This window comes from Triplophysa rosa, linkage group LG9 (genome assembly GCF_024868665.1).
Source record: "Triplophysa rosa linkage group LG9, Trosa_1v2, whole genome shotgun sequence".
In the NCBI taxonomy this organism is placed as follows: Eukaryota; Metazoa; Chordata; class Actinopteri; order Cypriniformes; family Nemacheilidae; genus Triplophysa; species Triplophysa rosa.
In genome coordinates this window covers 16,811,223-16,825,817 of record NC_079898.1, presented here as the reverse complement: position 1 = coordinate 16,825,817, position 14,595 = coordinate 16,811,223, and the positions used below count along the sequence as shown (strand labels likewise).

At 37.6% G+C, this 14,595-nt stretch overlaps 1 protein-coding gene across 10 annotated transcripts in view; it reads left to right on the top strand.

The window, feature by feature from the left end:
- Window positions 1-560: 560 nt before the first annotated feature.
- kcnq5a (potassium voltage-gated channel, KQT-like subfamily, member 5a) overlaps window positions 561-14,595 on the top strand; it is a 104,918-nt gene continuing 90,883 nt past the window's right edge. For all 10 annotated transcript variants that reach the window (XM_057341857.1, XM_057341855.1, XM_057341858.1 and 7 more), the window contains exon 1: window positions 561-1,174. In XM_057341857.1, coding sequence (XP_057197840.1) covers window positions 840-1,174 — 335 coding nt within the window. In that variant the 5' untranslated portion in view covers window positions 561-839. The remainder of the gene's footprint in view (window positions 1,175-14,595) is intronic.

The following is a 14,595-nucleotide window of genomic DNA, read 5'->3' as shown; positions in this document are numbered from 1 at the left end:
GACGGATTAAATGTTTGTTGGGACGAGTCATGAGATTGCGCCGCAGGCTAAATTTCCCCTTGTGTATAATTCTTTTAAGCAGTTTGTCAGGTATTTCTTAACGAGCAACGTAAATTGTCTGATGATGTAACCCAAAGAGACGCACAGAAGAGAATGAACGCTCATGATCGCTGTCTCTTTGGTCGACATAAATGGCCATGCAGAGGGAGCGAATGGCGATTCCAGAACATATAGAGTAATTTACAGTTCCAGTTTTATTAATCGCGTTTCATGTAACACAAAATTACCGATTTCGCGGTCACTTTCCTTGCTTGTTTTACTTTTCAATCGCATTATTTCATCGAAATGTTTTGGGCATAAACCAATCCAACAATTTGCCCACAAATAAAGCCTATCGGATTATTACATTAGATGTGGTCAGGACATCTGGACTGGAATACAGTAGCCTATGGTTTACAGTCAGTGACAGTGGGAGGGAGAGTGTTACGTTAATATCGGGTGATGCCCTCCCCTCGCCAAATCTCCGTTTAGTTGGTGACGCTCCTTCAAAACTCCAGTCTCGCGGCGGAGAGTGCAGAGTCATCTGGAGGATCACAACTTTACCAAATCTTTCATAGCCTATCTGCAAATTACCTGAGTGTCCGCAGTAATCTGTAGATTAAGCACAACATAGATTCAGTTGTTAAATATTTCAAAAACACGAGAAACAAGAACAAAAACAAAGTTTTAAATATAAGACTGGGAAGCTCTTGTTTATGTGAGAGTTCAGCGTTACAGCATCTGCATATGTGCGCACCGCTGGTGCCAGACGCGCGTTTCCAGCCCGCGCTTGTGATGCGATGCCCCGCAACCACAGCGGCGATGAGGGCGGAACTGGTCTCTGGATGAAGACCTCTCAGCAGTATGGAATGAAAGATGTTGAAGCCGGTCGTGGAACGATGAACAACGCGACCAAGACAGTCGACAGTCTGCTGTCGGCGCCCGGCACAGCAGGTGCAGGAGGTTCGGAGAACCTGAGGAGAAAGCAGGGTGCCCGGCTGAGCCTGCTCGGGAAACCGCTCACCTACAGTGCGCAAAGCGGCCGGCGAAACGCGCGCTACAGGAAGCTCCAGAACTATCTCTACAATGTCCTGGAACGACCGCGTGCCTGGGCATTCGTTTACCATGCCTTTGTGTAAGTGAAAATCTTCTTTAACTCTGTATACTGTTCATAAAGGCGTGAACATCATATTTTTACGCTTAGACTGGAGTTCACCTGTTACTTCAGGCTGAACAGAGGATTGCCGGGGCTCAGTTATTAAGGTTGAGATATTTTTCCATACATTTAAAATGATCTTTAACACATTAATCTATATTTTTTAATTCAGTGCATTTTTCTCATTTTTGCAAATGCTTCTGTTTTAGCATTTTTAATGTCATATTGATCATTGAATAAAATGGGGATGAGAGTTGTAGTGCACTGTTCTAAATTCATATGCCACTTAAACCATAACGCATGTTTAGAAATCATGTTCATAGGCTACTGATATGAATGCATGCATGATAGCTGTTAATAGGCAATTTTGATAAATAAACACTGTTAAGGTAAGAACTGGATTATTAATTAGAAACTAAAAATAGTTTCATAGATTTAATGTATTTATGTAGATTTAACATTTAATGTTTGATAGACTGTGATAGCTATTTGTCATGCACCAATTCAAAAGGATTGTGTAATGGTGCTTTTCTCAATAATATTACTTGTTGGTTTATTATCATGCAAGTTTCCTGTAAAGGATGCTCTTTCTAATTTAAGGGGAAAGGCATTAATTTAGAGATATTGTTTATGCTCAGAATGTGTTTGTTGACATTTCGTGAGTAGCACTTGCGTAGGGAGGAAGTCAAGCTGTTGAATTGCAAGACTGGAGCGTTGCACTGTGCTTGTGAGACAGGATGTTGTTGTTTTATTTGTGCTGAGAGGACATATGAGGTCTTGGAGGTTAAGTTGTTACATCTGCAACTACCTCTTTGTCCCATACCGGTCAGAAATAGAAACGGCACACTTGGACTGTTCTGCTTGCTTTCACAAAAAAATGTTGCTACTTGGTTTGTCAGCAATTAGTGTTAGACAAGCTTTCAAAAAAAATTTGTTCTGTGACCCTTGATTCACATAATTATAATGGGCATTGTGTTAAAATGTGAAAACTGTATTTCATACTCTTTTATGTGTATGAAGAAAATCAAAGAGTGTAAAGAGCTCTAAATGTGGTAAGATGTTTAGATAGAAACTGAAACAAATCCTTTTAGGCAGATGGTTGTAAAAGCCATACAAAAGAATAAGGGTACAGTCAATCCAGAACAAATGGGGTGTTCACTGATTAGTGAGTTTGTAATCTTGCTTAATCATTATACTTTGCAAAGCAAAGAGCAAACCTCTGCGTCAAAAGCTAGTCTACTGAATAAAATAATGAAGCAATTTACATTTTGTTCTGTGTCAGTATTCTTGAGAGACAAGGGGATTGACAGTTGGTCTCTACATTGTTGTATACTGTAAATCTCCAATCCTGAGGTGGTTTGGGATGCATCTGGTTGTTCAAACAACATGTGAAAAATTGTCTCCTCTGGAAATGAAGCTATAACATAATTTCCCACTAATGCCAACTCCGCTTTTTTATTGTGATCTCTGATTTAAAAAATGATTTCTGATAATAAACAAAATGGCATAGCCTTACATCTGTTACTTTTGTATTGCAGTTACAATATGCGATTGAATGTAACAAGGTCATTAAAAGTGACACTTAGACATAGAGACAAATAAATTCATTTTAAGCTAATATTCTCTTAAATGCTCTTAAAACCAGAATATCTTTGTGTAATGGATCCTCAAAGTTTTTTTAAAACATTAGGCAGTATGCAAAGTTTTTTAAAAACACCCATAATGCCTAATACATGTATAGTATACTAACACTGTGGTTCACATGTGAGACTACAGTGCAATATACTTTTGTTAGCAATGATATCCTGTTCAATGGGTTCTTTAAATGGACAGGGTTTTCAATGGTCATATCAATACCTCAGTTGTCTGCTCATCCTAGCAAATGTTTTACAGTGCATCAAAGCAAACTCATTTTTCTCTTTGTGATGGGCAGACTACAGAGGAAGGTTAAAGCTTGACGTAACGCCCCGGAGCCACACCTCAATTTCAACATCAGCAAGATGTTTTTATTACCAGAGCGAAGGAAGAGATCACAGAGTTGAATAAAATGTATGTTATTATATTATATTAGCCCTCATGCTGAGATTGACTTTTATTCTGAAGGTTCCAGAGTCACCAAGTCTATGTAAACATTTAAAAAATATTTAACATTTAAAATATTTAAACATGTTTCTTTACTACCCCAAACAGTGCATGGTGGATAGTTGGGGATGGATAATTTTAATAAATCGTTTTGCAAAGACTTATCAAAATATGCTGTATTATGTGGTTTCAGTAGCACAGAAACACAGAAAAAAATACAAATACATTCTTTGAGAATGCCAAAGGAAATCGCAAAGTAGTTGAGCACTGTCATGTAGGCTTATTCTGGTTTTAGCTACAAGTTCACAGAGTTTGCAATTCTACTTAGATGGCTGAAATTGACTTAATACTATTAAGGGTGATTTGTACAGTGCTTTGTTTTTTAATTGTAACTAAATATTTCAAAGTTCCCACCTTTAATAGTGTCTTCCCTCAGCAGACAGAAATAAAAGAGGTGCTTCTGGTGCCCTAATTTACCGCTGACCGAAAGGGAGAATTGATATACATGTATATGTGAATTTGCCAACTAACATTAGAGATTTCTCTACTTTGGCTGAAGAAGTCAGTTGGGATTTAATATAATTTTACATAATAATTCTTTTACATTAGTAATTCCAGTAATTAGTAATTCTCTAGGAATTAGGTCTTTTAAAAACCAAGAAATGTCAGTCTCTAGATTCCATCTGTTTTTTAACCTTATGAATATACAGAATCAATACTTGAGTTAATTACCAATTTCCCTTTAATTTAAATTATTATGTAACCATGTCTGCTTAAAGTGCTGTTATTTTGTATCATGCTGTATAATGATAATCTTTCAGGGATTTGTTTTTGTGGATGAACAATTTTAGAGTGTGCTTTCATTAAATGCATCATTACTGCTGGATGCAGCAGACCATAGACAGGCACTGGTCCAGACATGTTCACTCTTAACTTAAGAGTTCCCGTCATAATCAAAACGGAAGCTGCTCTTGCTCACGTTTGGAAGGACTATTGAAAAAGATTTGGCTCTCGCTTAATGGAAAAGGGTTTTAGACAAACTCAAACAAATTATAGATCTTGAAAAAGTGCAAAGAGGAGGCAATAAACAGGGTGTCATGTCTGTGTTCCAGTAGGAATATGAATGGTGGAGGGAAAGGTGTTTGAAAAGGACACTGTTTGATCGAGTCGGGGCTTCTGACACTAGACAGACCTCGAGGAAGAGCTGAAGCCCTCACTTTGAACATGTTGAGCTCCCAGTCGTGCAGTATAGTGGAACGTGGATCTAAGCGTTTGGACGTCTCTCTTCTACTATCTATCATTGTTGCAGATGGGCCAATCGATCATTGGAGACTTCAGCCTCCTTTGTTTATGAAGTATCCTAAATTGTCGCTGAGCTTAAAGGTGTTATGAAATAGTATTTTGTAACGTGTTTCTTTTATGTAAGCTGCCAGAATCTGTGCCTGCGGAACTAGATTTCTACAGGAGTGGAATGATGTCATTTTTTTAGTAAAGCTGGCATTTAATCATTTATTGAATTATTTCATTTCTAATTCTTGCCTATTGCGAGAGGTTTTAAAAAAATATATGTTAGCAAATGTAAATTATTTTTTGTGTAGTATCTTGGTTTAACACATTGTTTAAATCTATTCTACAGATTTTTGCCTCAAAATCAACTAACATCCTATCCTATAAAACATCCTATAAGGTCGCCACCAATACATTTTTTGTGGTGAATGAAATTAGAACTCTCATTCAAATTAATGTTGGCATTGAATTTAACAGGGCGACCATTAGCCAATAGCAATTTCTCACAGCAACACTACTGCTTTGTCGCTGTAATAGGATCTTGTGATATGGATGGTGAATCAATAGAAGCATCGTTCGCTGCAGTTAACACACAACGTGATTCCATTCTGATGATTGAATCATTTTGACTGGGTGCAGGCAGGGTAGTAAAATTTTAGAAAGTGGTCTAATGTTAGTTCCTCTTGCTGACAGGGAGCTGACTGATAGAGGCAGCCGGCTTCCCCTTATAGCAAGTTCTGCAATATAAGTAGCCTATGTGGCTGGGCATAACCCACAGGGGCTTCCCTGCCCCAGGAAACGGGTAGAAAGAATAATTGCCTTGCCAGGAAATGCACGTGTGTGCTCCATTCCTTATCATTCTTTGGCTTTCATCTTGCTTTTATCATGACGGAATTCCCCTGATAAAGTGGTATTAGGGTGTACTGGACCTGGTTTAGTTCTGGTTTAACTATGCTCTGTGTGATTTTTACTGATTATGACGAACGTGTTAATCATGATTCATGACATTACACAGGGTATATTTCTTGACATGGTCTTCTGAATCACTGCTCATGTTTGCCTCCCACGCACATTAGCATAAAAACTCTGTCTTTTCTCTGTTTAGTGTCACCTTTAGATTTAGATTAGGTTATGGAAAGGTTATAGAAATTTGTCTAGAATAGAAGCAATTTCTCATAATATATATACACTTTCTACTTTAGTTTGAACAATGAGTGTGGTCTGATGCACATAGCCAGTTTGTCTTCCATTTTAAAAATGACCTGAACCTTTTCTCCCTGTTTCTTTTAATGCATTAGGATCACTTTAGTCATGTGCTAAATTTTGTGCCAGTAATTGGATTTTGCTCTTTGCCTATTGATGAGTTAAAGCGATATTTCAGAGGCAAAACTAAATGTCCCCATGTTTTTTTACTCACCCTCAAGGCATCCTGACGGAATCCATAGCTTCCGTTATCCCTCTGGTTCTGCTGTGCGTGAACCAGAAGCTTGTCTTTCTGGCAAATGACGCAGGCATTCCAGTGACGAACGTAGAATTTTTCGTTTTGTTCCAGTAGGATATCGTCTACTCTGTGCGGGAGCTTTCGTCACCGTCATTTGCTGGAAAAACAAGCCTCTGGTTCATGCACAGCCGAGAGATTACGGAAGCAAGACATTAATGTTAATAGTGCTGCCAGTATGGATATTTCTCTTAAGCAAATGCATCTATTCGCTTCAGAAGACTTTTGTTAAGACCACAGAGCCGTGTCGAGCAGTTCTTTGATCGATGGATGCACTTTTTGGAGCTTCAAAAATTTGCCCCCCCATTCAACCCCATTCTACCACTTGGAAGAAAAATGATTAATGGTATTATAACTCTGACTGCATTATTCTTCAAGAAGAAAGTCATATTCAGTCAGTATGCCTTGAGGGTAAGTAAAACATGGAGAAATTTTGTTTTGCCTCTGAAATATCTTCAAGTGTTGAAGAGCTATTGTAGCATTTCAATTGTCTTATCTTTTGTATAATAGTAAGTAATCATAATGTGCTTACCCCAGATTAGTAGGGGTGTAACGATACTTCGTATTACGATATTTCGCGATGCAAAAATGTTACGATGCGCATCGTAGAGAGATGGGGATATTTTACGATATGTTTAATTCTATTCGTTCAGCGGTCAAGACGCTACCTACTCTGCGCCAGCGCGTCACATGTTCTTATCTCACATATGCGGTAGAGAGAGAAGCACAAGACATAATCTGTGTCTCCAAGTGGTTTACAAAGCGTCATATTTTCCTTCACATTCGCCGTTAAAACACAGCAAACTTGAAGCGTGACTGCAGGCGAGTCACCCCGAAACTCATTACAAAGGCAGCACAAATGTTTTTAAATGCCAATGTTAATTTATCCGCTAACGTGAGCTGCTGCATAACGTGATATGCAACATAAAGTAAGCCAAAATAAACCAGCGCTGTTCCGATCAGAGAAGCGATGAAGTGAGTCGTACTGTATATTAAAAGATCGAATGACATGCTAAAAAACAAGTATGTGATTTGCATGATTGAAGAAATGTAATACAGTTTATGTAATATGTCTTTTTGAAAGATTTTTCTCATTCATTACTGTCTCAAGCAAAGACAGCGCAGCTTCAAAGAGACACGAGCCAATAGCGCTTGAGCGTGAGCTCTGTCAGAGCGTTTCATTGGTTGAATGTACTGAATGAACACGCCCTTCATTGAACGAACGAGTCAATTGAGTCAAAATGAGACTGAATGAACTGCTACATGTCATTCATGGTCTAATATTCTCTGTGTTACAACAATGCATATCCAGTAGTTATTCAACTTTTCTGAAAAATAAAGGTAATGACCTGGTTTAATTTAATTCCAAGGTAAGGTAAATTATGTCAAAACAGTTAAATCTTTGTATGGAACATTTAATTACACCAATTAAATGAGTTAATCCAGATAGATTTTAGTAGATTAATATAATGTAGATTTTGTCGACTAAAAATAGACTAAAACTATGATAAATTGGGATGTCTAAAACTAAATTGCATTTTAGTCAAAAGACTATGACTAAAACTAAATCAATATTTGCTGTCAAAATTGACACCGATCTTAATTCTAATTTCAGTTAATCCTTAAAATGTTAAAATTCTTTATTAAGTTGTATGTGCAACAAAATAAGTTACTGAAATTGTTAATATTTTGAAAATAAATGTTATTTGAATTTCAGTTTCATTTTTGAATTTTGTTCAAAATATCGAGATGTGTATCGTATCGTGAACCCAGCATCGAGATATGTACCGAATCGTGAGCTGAGTGTATCGTTACACCCCTACAGATTAGCTTTCTGGAGTTTGTTAAATGGAATTTTTATGTTAAATCAAATGTCAAACTCTTTTGGGTCTTGCTGTAGCAGGCTGGGGAGAATAAAAAAGCAGTCTCGGCAAGCGTTTATTGGAGTTTAAAGATTCTGGTTTTGTTGTGGCAATTTTGCATGGATCTTCTTTGAAGTCTTGTGCACATGTGTTAGTGGCTAATGAAATCAATTTAACTATGCTAATTTTTCCATATGCCATCAGACACATAAGGGACAGCTTATTTGTTCTCGTGGGTGATCCATTCAGATGTCTGATGTAGTGCTGTTGGATAATATGAGGCAGCTAATGCTGGATGCCCTGCATCAGCCTAAACGTGCCTATAGACTTGTGACACCTAACCTGTGTTGTGCTCTTCTGGAGGCAGGTTTGAGTCTTGTGTGATATCCTGTAGCCATCACCCCTTTTCTGTCTTGCAAATAAATCAAGCATCGCATTAGTTCTGGTAAGCCACGTCAGTCAAGCTTGCAACAGCTGACCAATCCAATTTCGATACACATCATAGCGGTTCATTTAAATCCCCATTCATTCTGCCACCAATCTATTGCTTAGCGGCACGATAAATTTAACTGCCCCTCCATCCCCAATTCCAACTTTTATCTATTTTATCTATTCTGTCTGTGGATTAAGCTGATTTGTCTCGTGATTGTTTTTGTTATAGCACTAGTTATTTTATTCAGTTATTTGTTTGTGTAATTACTGGATCTGTTCTGTTACCCCAGGTTTTTTTTGTCTTGCTGCTCTCCCCGCTCTGTCCAGGAATAAATGCATGGATGGGCGAGTGGAGTTTGCTCAGAACAGAACCATACCACCAACACCAACTAGATGCATTATTATTTAATAAAAAATGTATTTGATAAAATTGGTCCTGACTAAAATGGTAATTTAGTTCAATTAAATTTAAATTATTTAAACGATTATTATCATTCTATACAATTATTAAAAGGGAATTTAATTAAACTATACGTTTTGATGCATGTACATATCTCACAGACAGCTGTGCCGTTCTTTAGAAGTTCTTTAGAAGTTCTTTCCCCCTAGTCTCTATGGTTTAATGACAGAAGAAGGCATCATGTGAAGTAATCCCCTGCAGATCTTGAAGTTCCCAACTCAAATTGGGCAGGAAGCTGGTGCTAGGCTTCCCCGTTTAAAAGAAAGTATTTTCTTTTAATTAACCGATCAATATTGCCAATATAATAGCCTAGAGAAGCTGAAAAATGATGTGCATTCACTCCTCCTTTTACTGTCTTTTGTAGAGATCAGTCAATCTTAGGTTCCTAGTCCAGTCCCATGTTGTTAAACAATCCTGAGAGAGCCGTTTTCCTTGGCAACCAAAGGCCAGAGACTTTATTACTGTGTGAAATGAAGAGCGTTCTGTGTTTTGAGACTAAAGGCCAACAATAGGAAAGGCTTTGCTAAATAAACATGCCCGTAGAAACTTCTCAATGTAGAACTTGTCTGCCTTCTTAAACTGACATCAAGACTCTGGAGTTACAACAGTTATTGCTTCTTGCCTAGTTGACTTTTTCATAATACTAGCTGCTTCAATAAGCACTTCAATAGATGGAATAACATCTAATTTTAGAGATGGTCAGAGATTTGCTTGAGCTACTTGGTAGCACTCCAAAATATCAATAGGCATTGCTGCATATTGTCTGTTTTCAGAGTAATTCATGTGAAAATATTGGTATTACTTTTGCAGGAAAAGAAATTCAGATAACAAATTGTACACACATTTTCATTAAGTTCTTTAGTGACGTCAGCCATTTACAAAGACAGATGCACTGTTTTTTTTCACACTGGCATATTATTGGGCACTCCTAAATGTCACATAAAAACAAACTAAACTGTCAGACGGCCTCTTAAAAACAAGTTATGGCCCGATTAAACCACAAAGTGGACTTTAAACAAGATTAGGTGAACACAGATTTGAATAGATATTTAATAAACATGCTGAAATAGATTTTTGGGAGTTGAATTTCCAGCCTGTATAAGTGGAGTATCCATGTTAGAACTCCCACACTAACATGCTAACAGCTCGTTCACTTCAACTCTCTGTTCTAAAAAACCCCAGGCATTCCTCAAGCTGATAAACTCGTACTCCACAGGCCAAACAAAACCAGCTCATATTTGTCTTCTAAAAACGTGGAAAAGTTAAAACAACCGAATTCCTCATTTGATAAGCTGTGACCTCTCAACCAAGACTGAAACTCCCTTACAGCCTCTTTTCTAGGACTGGTCAGGGATGTAGCCTACAGCTCTTAGTAAATGTACTTATAAGTTATAACCAGTGTTGGGCAAGTTACTCTAAAGTAGGGATGCACCGAATGTTCGGCCACCGAATATATTCGGCCGAAAATAGCAAAAAACGCATGTTCGGTATTCGGCCGAATATGTGAAATGNCATTGCTGCATATTGTCTGTTTTCAGAGTAATTCATGTGAAAATATTGGTATTACTTTTGCAGGAAAAGAAATTCAGATAACAAATTGTACACACATTTTCATTAAGTTCTTTAGTGACGTCAGCCATTTACAAAGACAGATGCACTGTTTTTTTTCACACTGGCATATTATTGGGCACTCCTAAATGTCACATAAAAACAAACTAAACTGTCAGACGGCCTCTTAAAAACAAGTTATGGCCCGATTAAACCACAAAGTGGACTTTAAACAAGATTAGGTGAACACAGATTTGAATAGATATTTAATAAACATGCTGAAATAGATTTTTGGGAGTTGAATTTCCAGCCTGTATAAGTGGAGTATCCATGTTAGAACTCCCACACTAACATGCTAACAGCTCGTTCACTTCAACTCTCTGTTCTAAAAAACCCCAGGCATTCCTCAAGCTGATAAACTCGTACTCCACAGGCCAAACAAAACCAGCTCATATTTGTCTTCTAAAAACGTGGAAAAGTTAAAACAACCGAATTCCTCATTTGATAAGCTGTGACCTCTCAACCAAGACTGAAACTCCCTTACAGCCTCTTTTCTAGGACTGGTCAGGGATGTAGCCTACAGCTCTTAGTAAATGTACTTATAAGTTATAACCAGTGTTGGGCAAGTTACTCTGAAAAAGTAATTAATTACTAGTTGATAATTACATATTCAAAAGTGTAATTAGATTACTGTACAAATTACTCTCTCCAAAAAGTATTTAATTACTAATTACTTTCCATATCCTATCAGGGCTCTAGACTTATTTTTCCCAGTGTGACCCACTTTCTCAAATTGGTCGCACCAACTTACAATTTGGTCACACGCTTTTTTATAGTAATCATAATGACCTTGCATAATGACCTCAGTTGATGAATCGTTCTTTTAATTTGTCACTCAGTCTTTTAAAATAGTCGGCTATAGACCGCTTCATATTTACGCTTTAACATTTGCGAGCCCAATAAATCCATTTTACACAGTTGTTATTATTTAGTTTAATATTCAAGTTATATATTGGCTATGAATTGATCTGACACAAATATAACCTGTCACTCTTCACAATCCTCCTTTATTGCCCTCTTTGCAAAAAGCTGTAATTTTGCCATTGGCCTTCTTTATTTTTAAAATAAAATAGTATTAAATTAGCAAGCTCAAAACTCAATAGTAAGTCAGAACTAAATTATTATATACAGTGGCTTGCAAAAGTATTCATCCCCCTTCATTTTATTCACATTTTGTTATGCTGCTGCCTTATCTTAAACTACTTTAAATGATTATTTTTTTACATTAATCTACACTCCATGCTAAATCATAGGAATCTACTATGAACCGCTCTATTGTTAATGTATGGAGCGGGACAACAGCACGTTTGAATGTTTGCGAGGGAATGCAAATATCTTTGCGAGAGAATGCAAAGGTTTTACGAGGTAACGCAATGTTTCTCAGGGGAACGCCAAGTTTTGCGAGATAACGCAAAAGTTTTAAAAAATATTTTTGTTTTCCCTCTCATTTTTTTCCACCACCATGTCCCTAAAAGGGCTCCGTAAATTCCACTATTGCACACACACATATATTACACAAAGTAATTAGTTTAATTACATCAGAAGTAACTGTAATTAAATTACAGGAAAAATTAGAGTAATCCCTTACTTTACTTTTTCAAGGAAAAGTAATTCAATTACAATAACTAATTACTTAGTAACTAGTTACACCCAACACTGCTTATAACAACAGCCTAGAGCTCTTCAGAAAAGCACGAAATATCACTGGACCCATGTTGATGTATACACACACACGCGCGTGCACACGCACACACACACACGCACACACACACACACACACGTTTTATTATCTCCGTGGGGACAGTCTATAGGCGTAATGAGTTGTATACTGTACAAACTGTATATTTTATCCCCTACCCCTAACCCAACCCCGAAACCTAAAGATCATAGAAAACTTTTTGCATTATTAGATTTTCAAAAATTATTGTTCTGTGCAATTTATAAGCTTTTGTGCCTGTGGGGACCTCAATTTTGGTCCCCACAGTGACACGGGTCCCCATGAGTTGGTGTGCATTCAGGTTTAGGTCCCCACTAACATATAAAAACCAAGTCCACACACACACACAGTTCTGTGAAGTTGTTCTTTTTAGGCTCCATTTGTGCACTTCAGCCACTGTGTATATCGTTCTCTAGAGAGGAAAGAGTTTGTATGTATGTGTACGTGTGTGTTTGAGTTTGATGCCACTTTTAATACCAGTACTGTAATGGTTAGGATGCCCCACTTCTACAGGAACACCCTCACAAACAAACAGATGACATTGATGGACTAACCAACAACATATCATTTAAAGGGAAAGTTCACCCAAAATTGTAAATTCTGTCATGAATTATTCACCCTCATGTCATACAAAATCTGAATGACTTTCTTTCTTCTGCAGAACACAAACAAAAAGACATTGACGTGATTTGTTACAATATGAACAGAACACGCTAAATTGTTCCCAAAGATGCATTGAACACTGACATCAAAGTAGGGTATAATGTAAATGCAATATTTCTTGTGTGCTTTACAACCCAAATTGAAGACCTGAGAGGTTTTTGACCTTTACCTGATATCAAATCATGCAAAAGGCAAGGCTTTTAAACTAGATTGCTTTTAAACAAGACATAAAGGCAGCCGTCTAGAGAAAAGCTTTCTTCGTGGTATGGTCAAAGAAAGCCTAACGATGGTTGATAAATGAAGTCTGAGTGACTGTTGTTTCAGAAAGAACTTTATCATAAGCTGGGGGGCAGGCAGCTCTGACAAAACATGACAGCTGTTTGTTGCAATGACAGCGTGCCCTCTCATGTGTGTAAGTGTTTAAAAGTTGTTTGTTAAACCCCTGGGGCAAAAGCTTTATCTATATCACTACATTATTTTAGTTTACTACACAGAAAACCGAGAGGATATTTTCATCTAGAGCTCAGTTGCATGCCAGTCTTATCAATTTAATGCTCATGGTGATGCCTTCAGTCTTTGCTCCAGTCATTTCTAGCTCAAGTTTGTTTTGTGCACTTTCTCAGCCATATGGTTTTGGATACAGACAAAATTGGATTTTGAAAATTTGGATTACGTTTGTTTGGCTCTGATGCGGTTTGTGAAATAGAATTATTGTTTTTGGCAGCTTACAGAGAACGGAAAATTAATCATTGAAATACAAATATTGGAATATGTTAATTTCATTTTCTCACAAGAGATTTATATACAATATGTACCTATAATTTATTTATAATCCCTACAAAATGAGGAACATCATATCTACTTCTTACATCTTGCTAGGCCTGGGTAATCTCATTGTTGCAGAGAAACTTCACATTCCTCCATCTGTTTGTGTTGGGACAGTGTTAGGTTATGAGTGAAGCTTGCCATGAACTCAAATCCTTATTTGTGGCTCCCGGTCTGATTGACAGACCACCCAGTCCAACAAGCAAACCTTCGTTTGAGGACACTGTCATGACCCCAGGCCTGGATCCAGTTCCTGGTGCAAGTGGATGAGTTTCCATGACAAAAACGCAATTTAGATTTTTATGAAAACAGTCTAAATCCAAGGACTGCAGATTGGTTTAAACAGACGTGAAAGTTCAAGGCCACAGTTTTTGACATGCAGGAAAAACAATGACACATTCTCTGCTGCCAATTCTGTCCTTGGCGAGATCTGACGTCCATCTTGTTCTTTGAAGGAACACTATATAGTTAGAAAATTCAAGCGTGAAGCATTAAAGGATAAAGAAAACATAAAGCCATTAATAGCGGTACCTCAGATCAGATAAAAGCCAAAGCCAGACATGGGGGTGTTTGGGGCTAAGCGAGAGGATGTACTTTTTCGAGCTTGACAACACTGGCATTGACCATATGCAGCACGTCATCTTCCTCCCAGATGCTGCCCGTGCAGGCCAACAGGAAGCCAAGAGTGGCCACATGTCACATGTGCAGTGGCCACATGTCACAACCTTCTGTGAATGAGTGAAATGCTCTACATACTCCCACCATGCCAAATGTTAGGTTCAGCTTAGCCCAGAGGAAAAAGTTGTTTTCCAGAGCTATGCCTTAAAAGCACTAAAAGTCATTATTTGCTCACCCACTTCTTTTTCTAAGCCACGTGGGACATAAATTGTCACTTTAACCTGTTGTCTGGAAAAAAGAGACATTTCTCTTGTGTAATTGGGAAATAAAACACAGCATTGGTTTGGA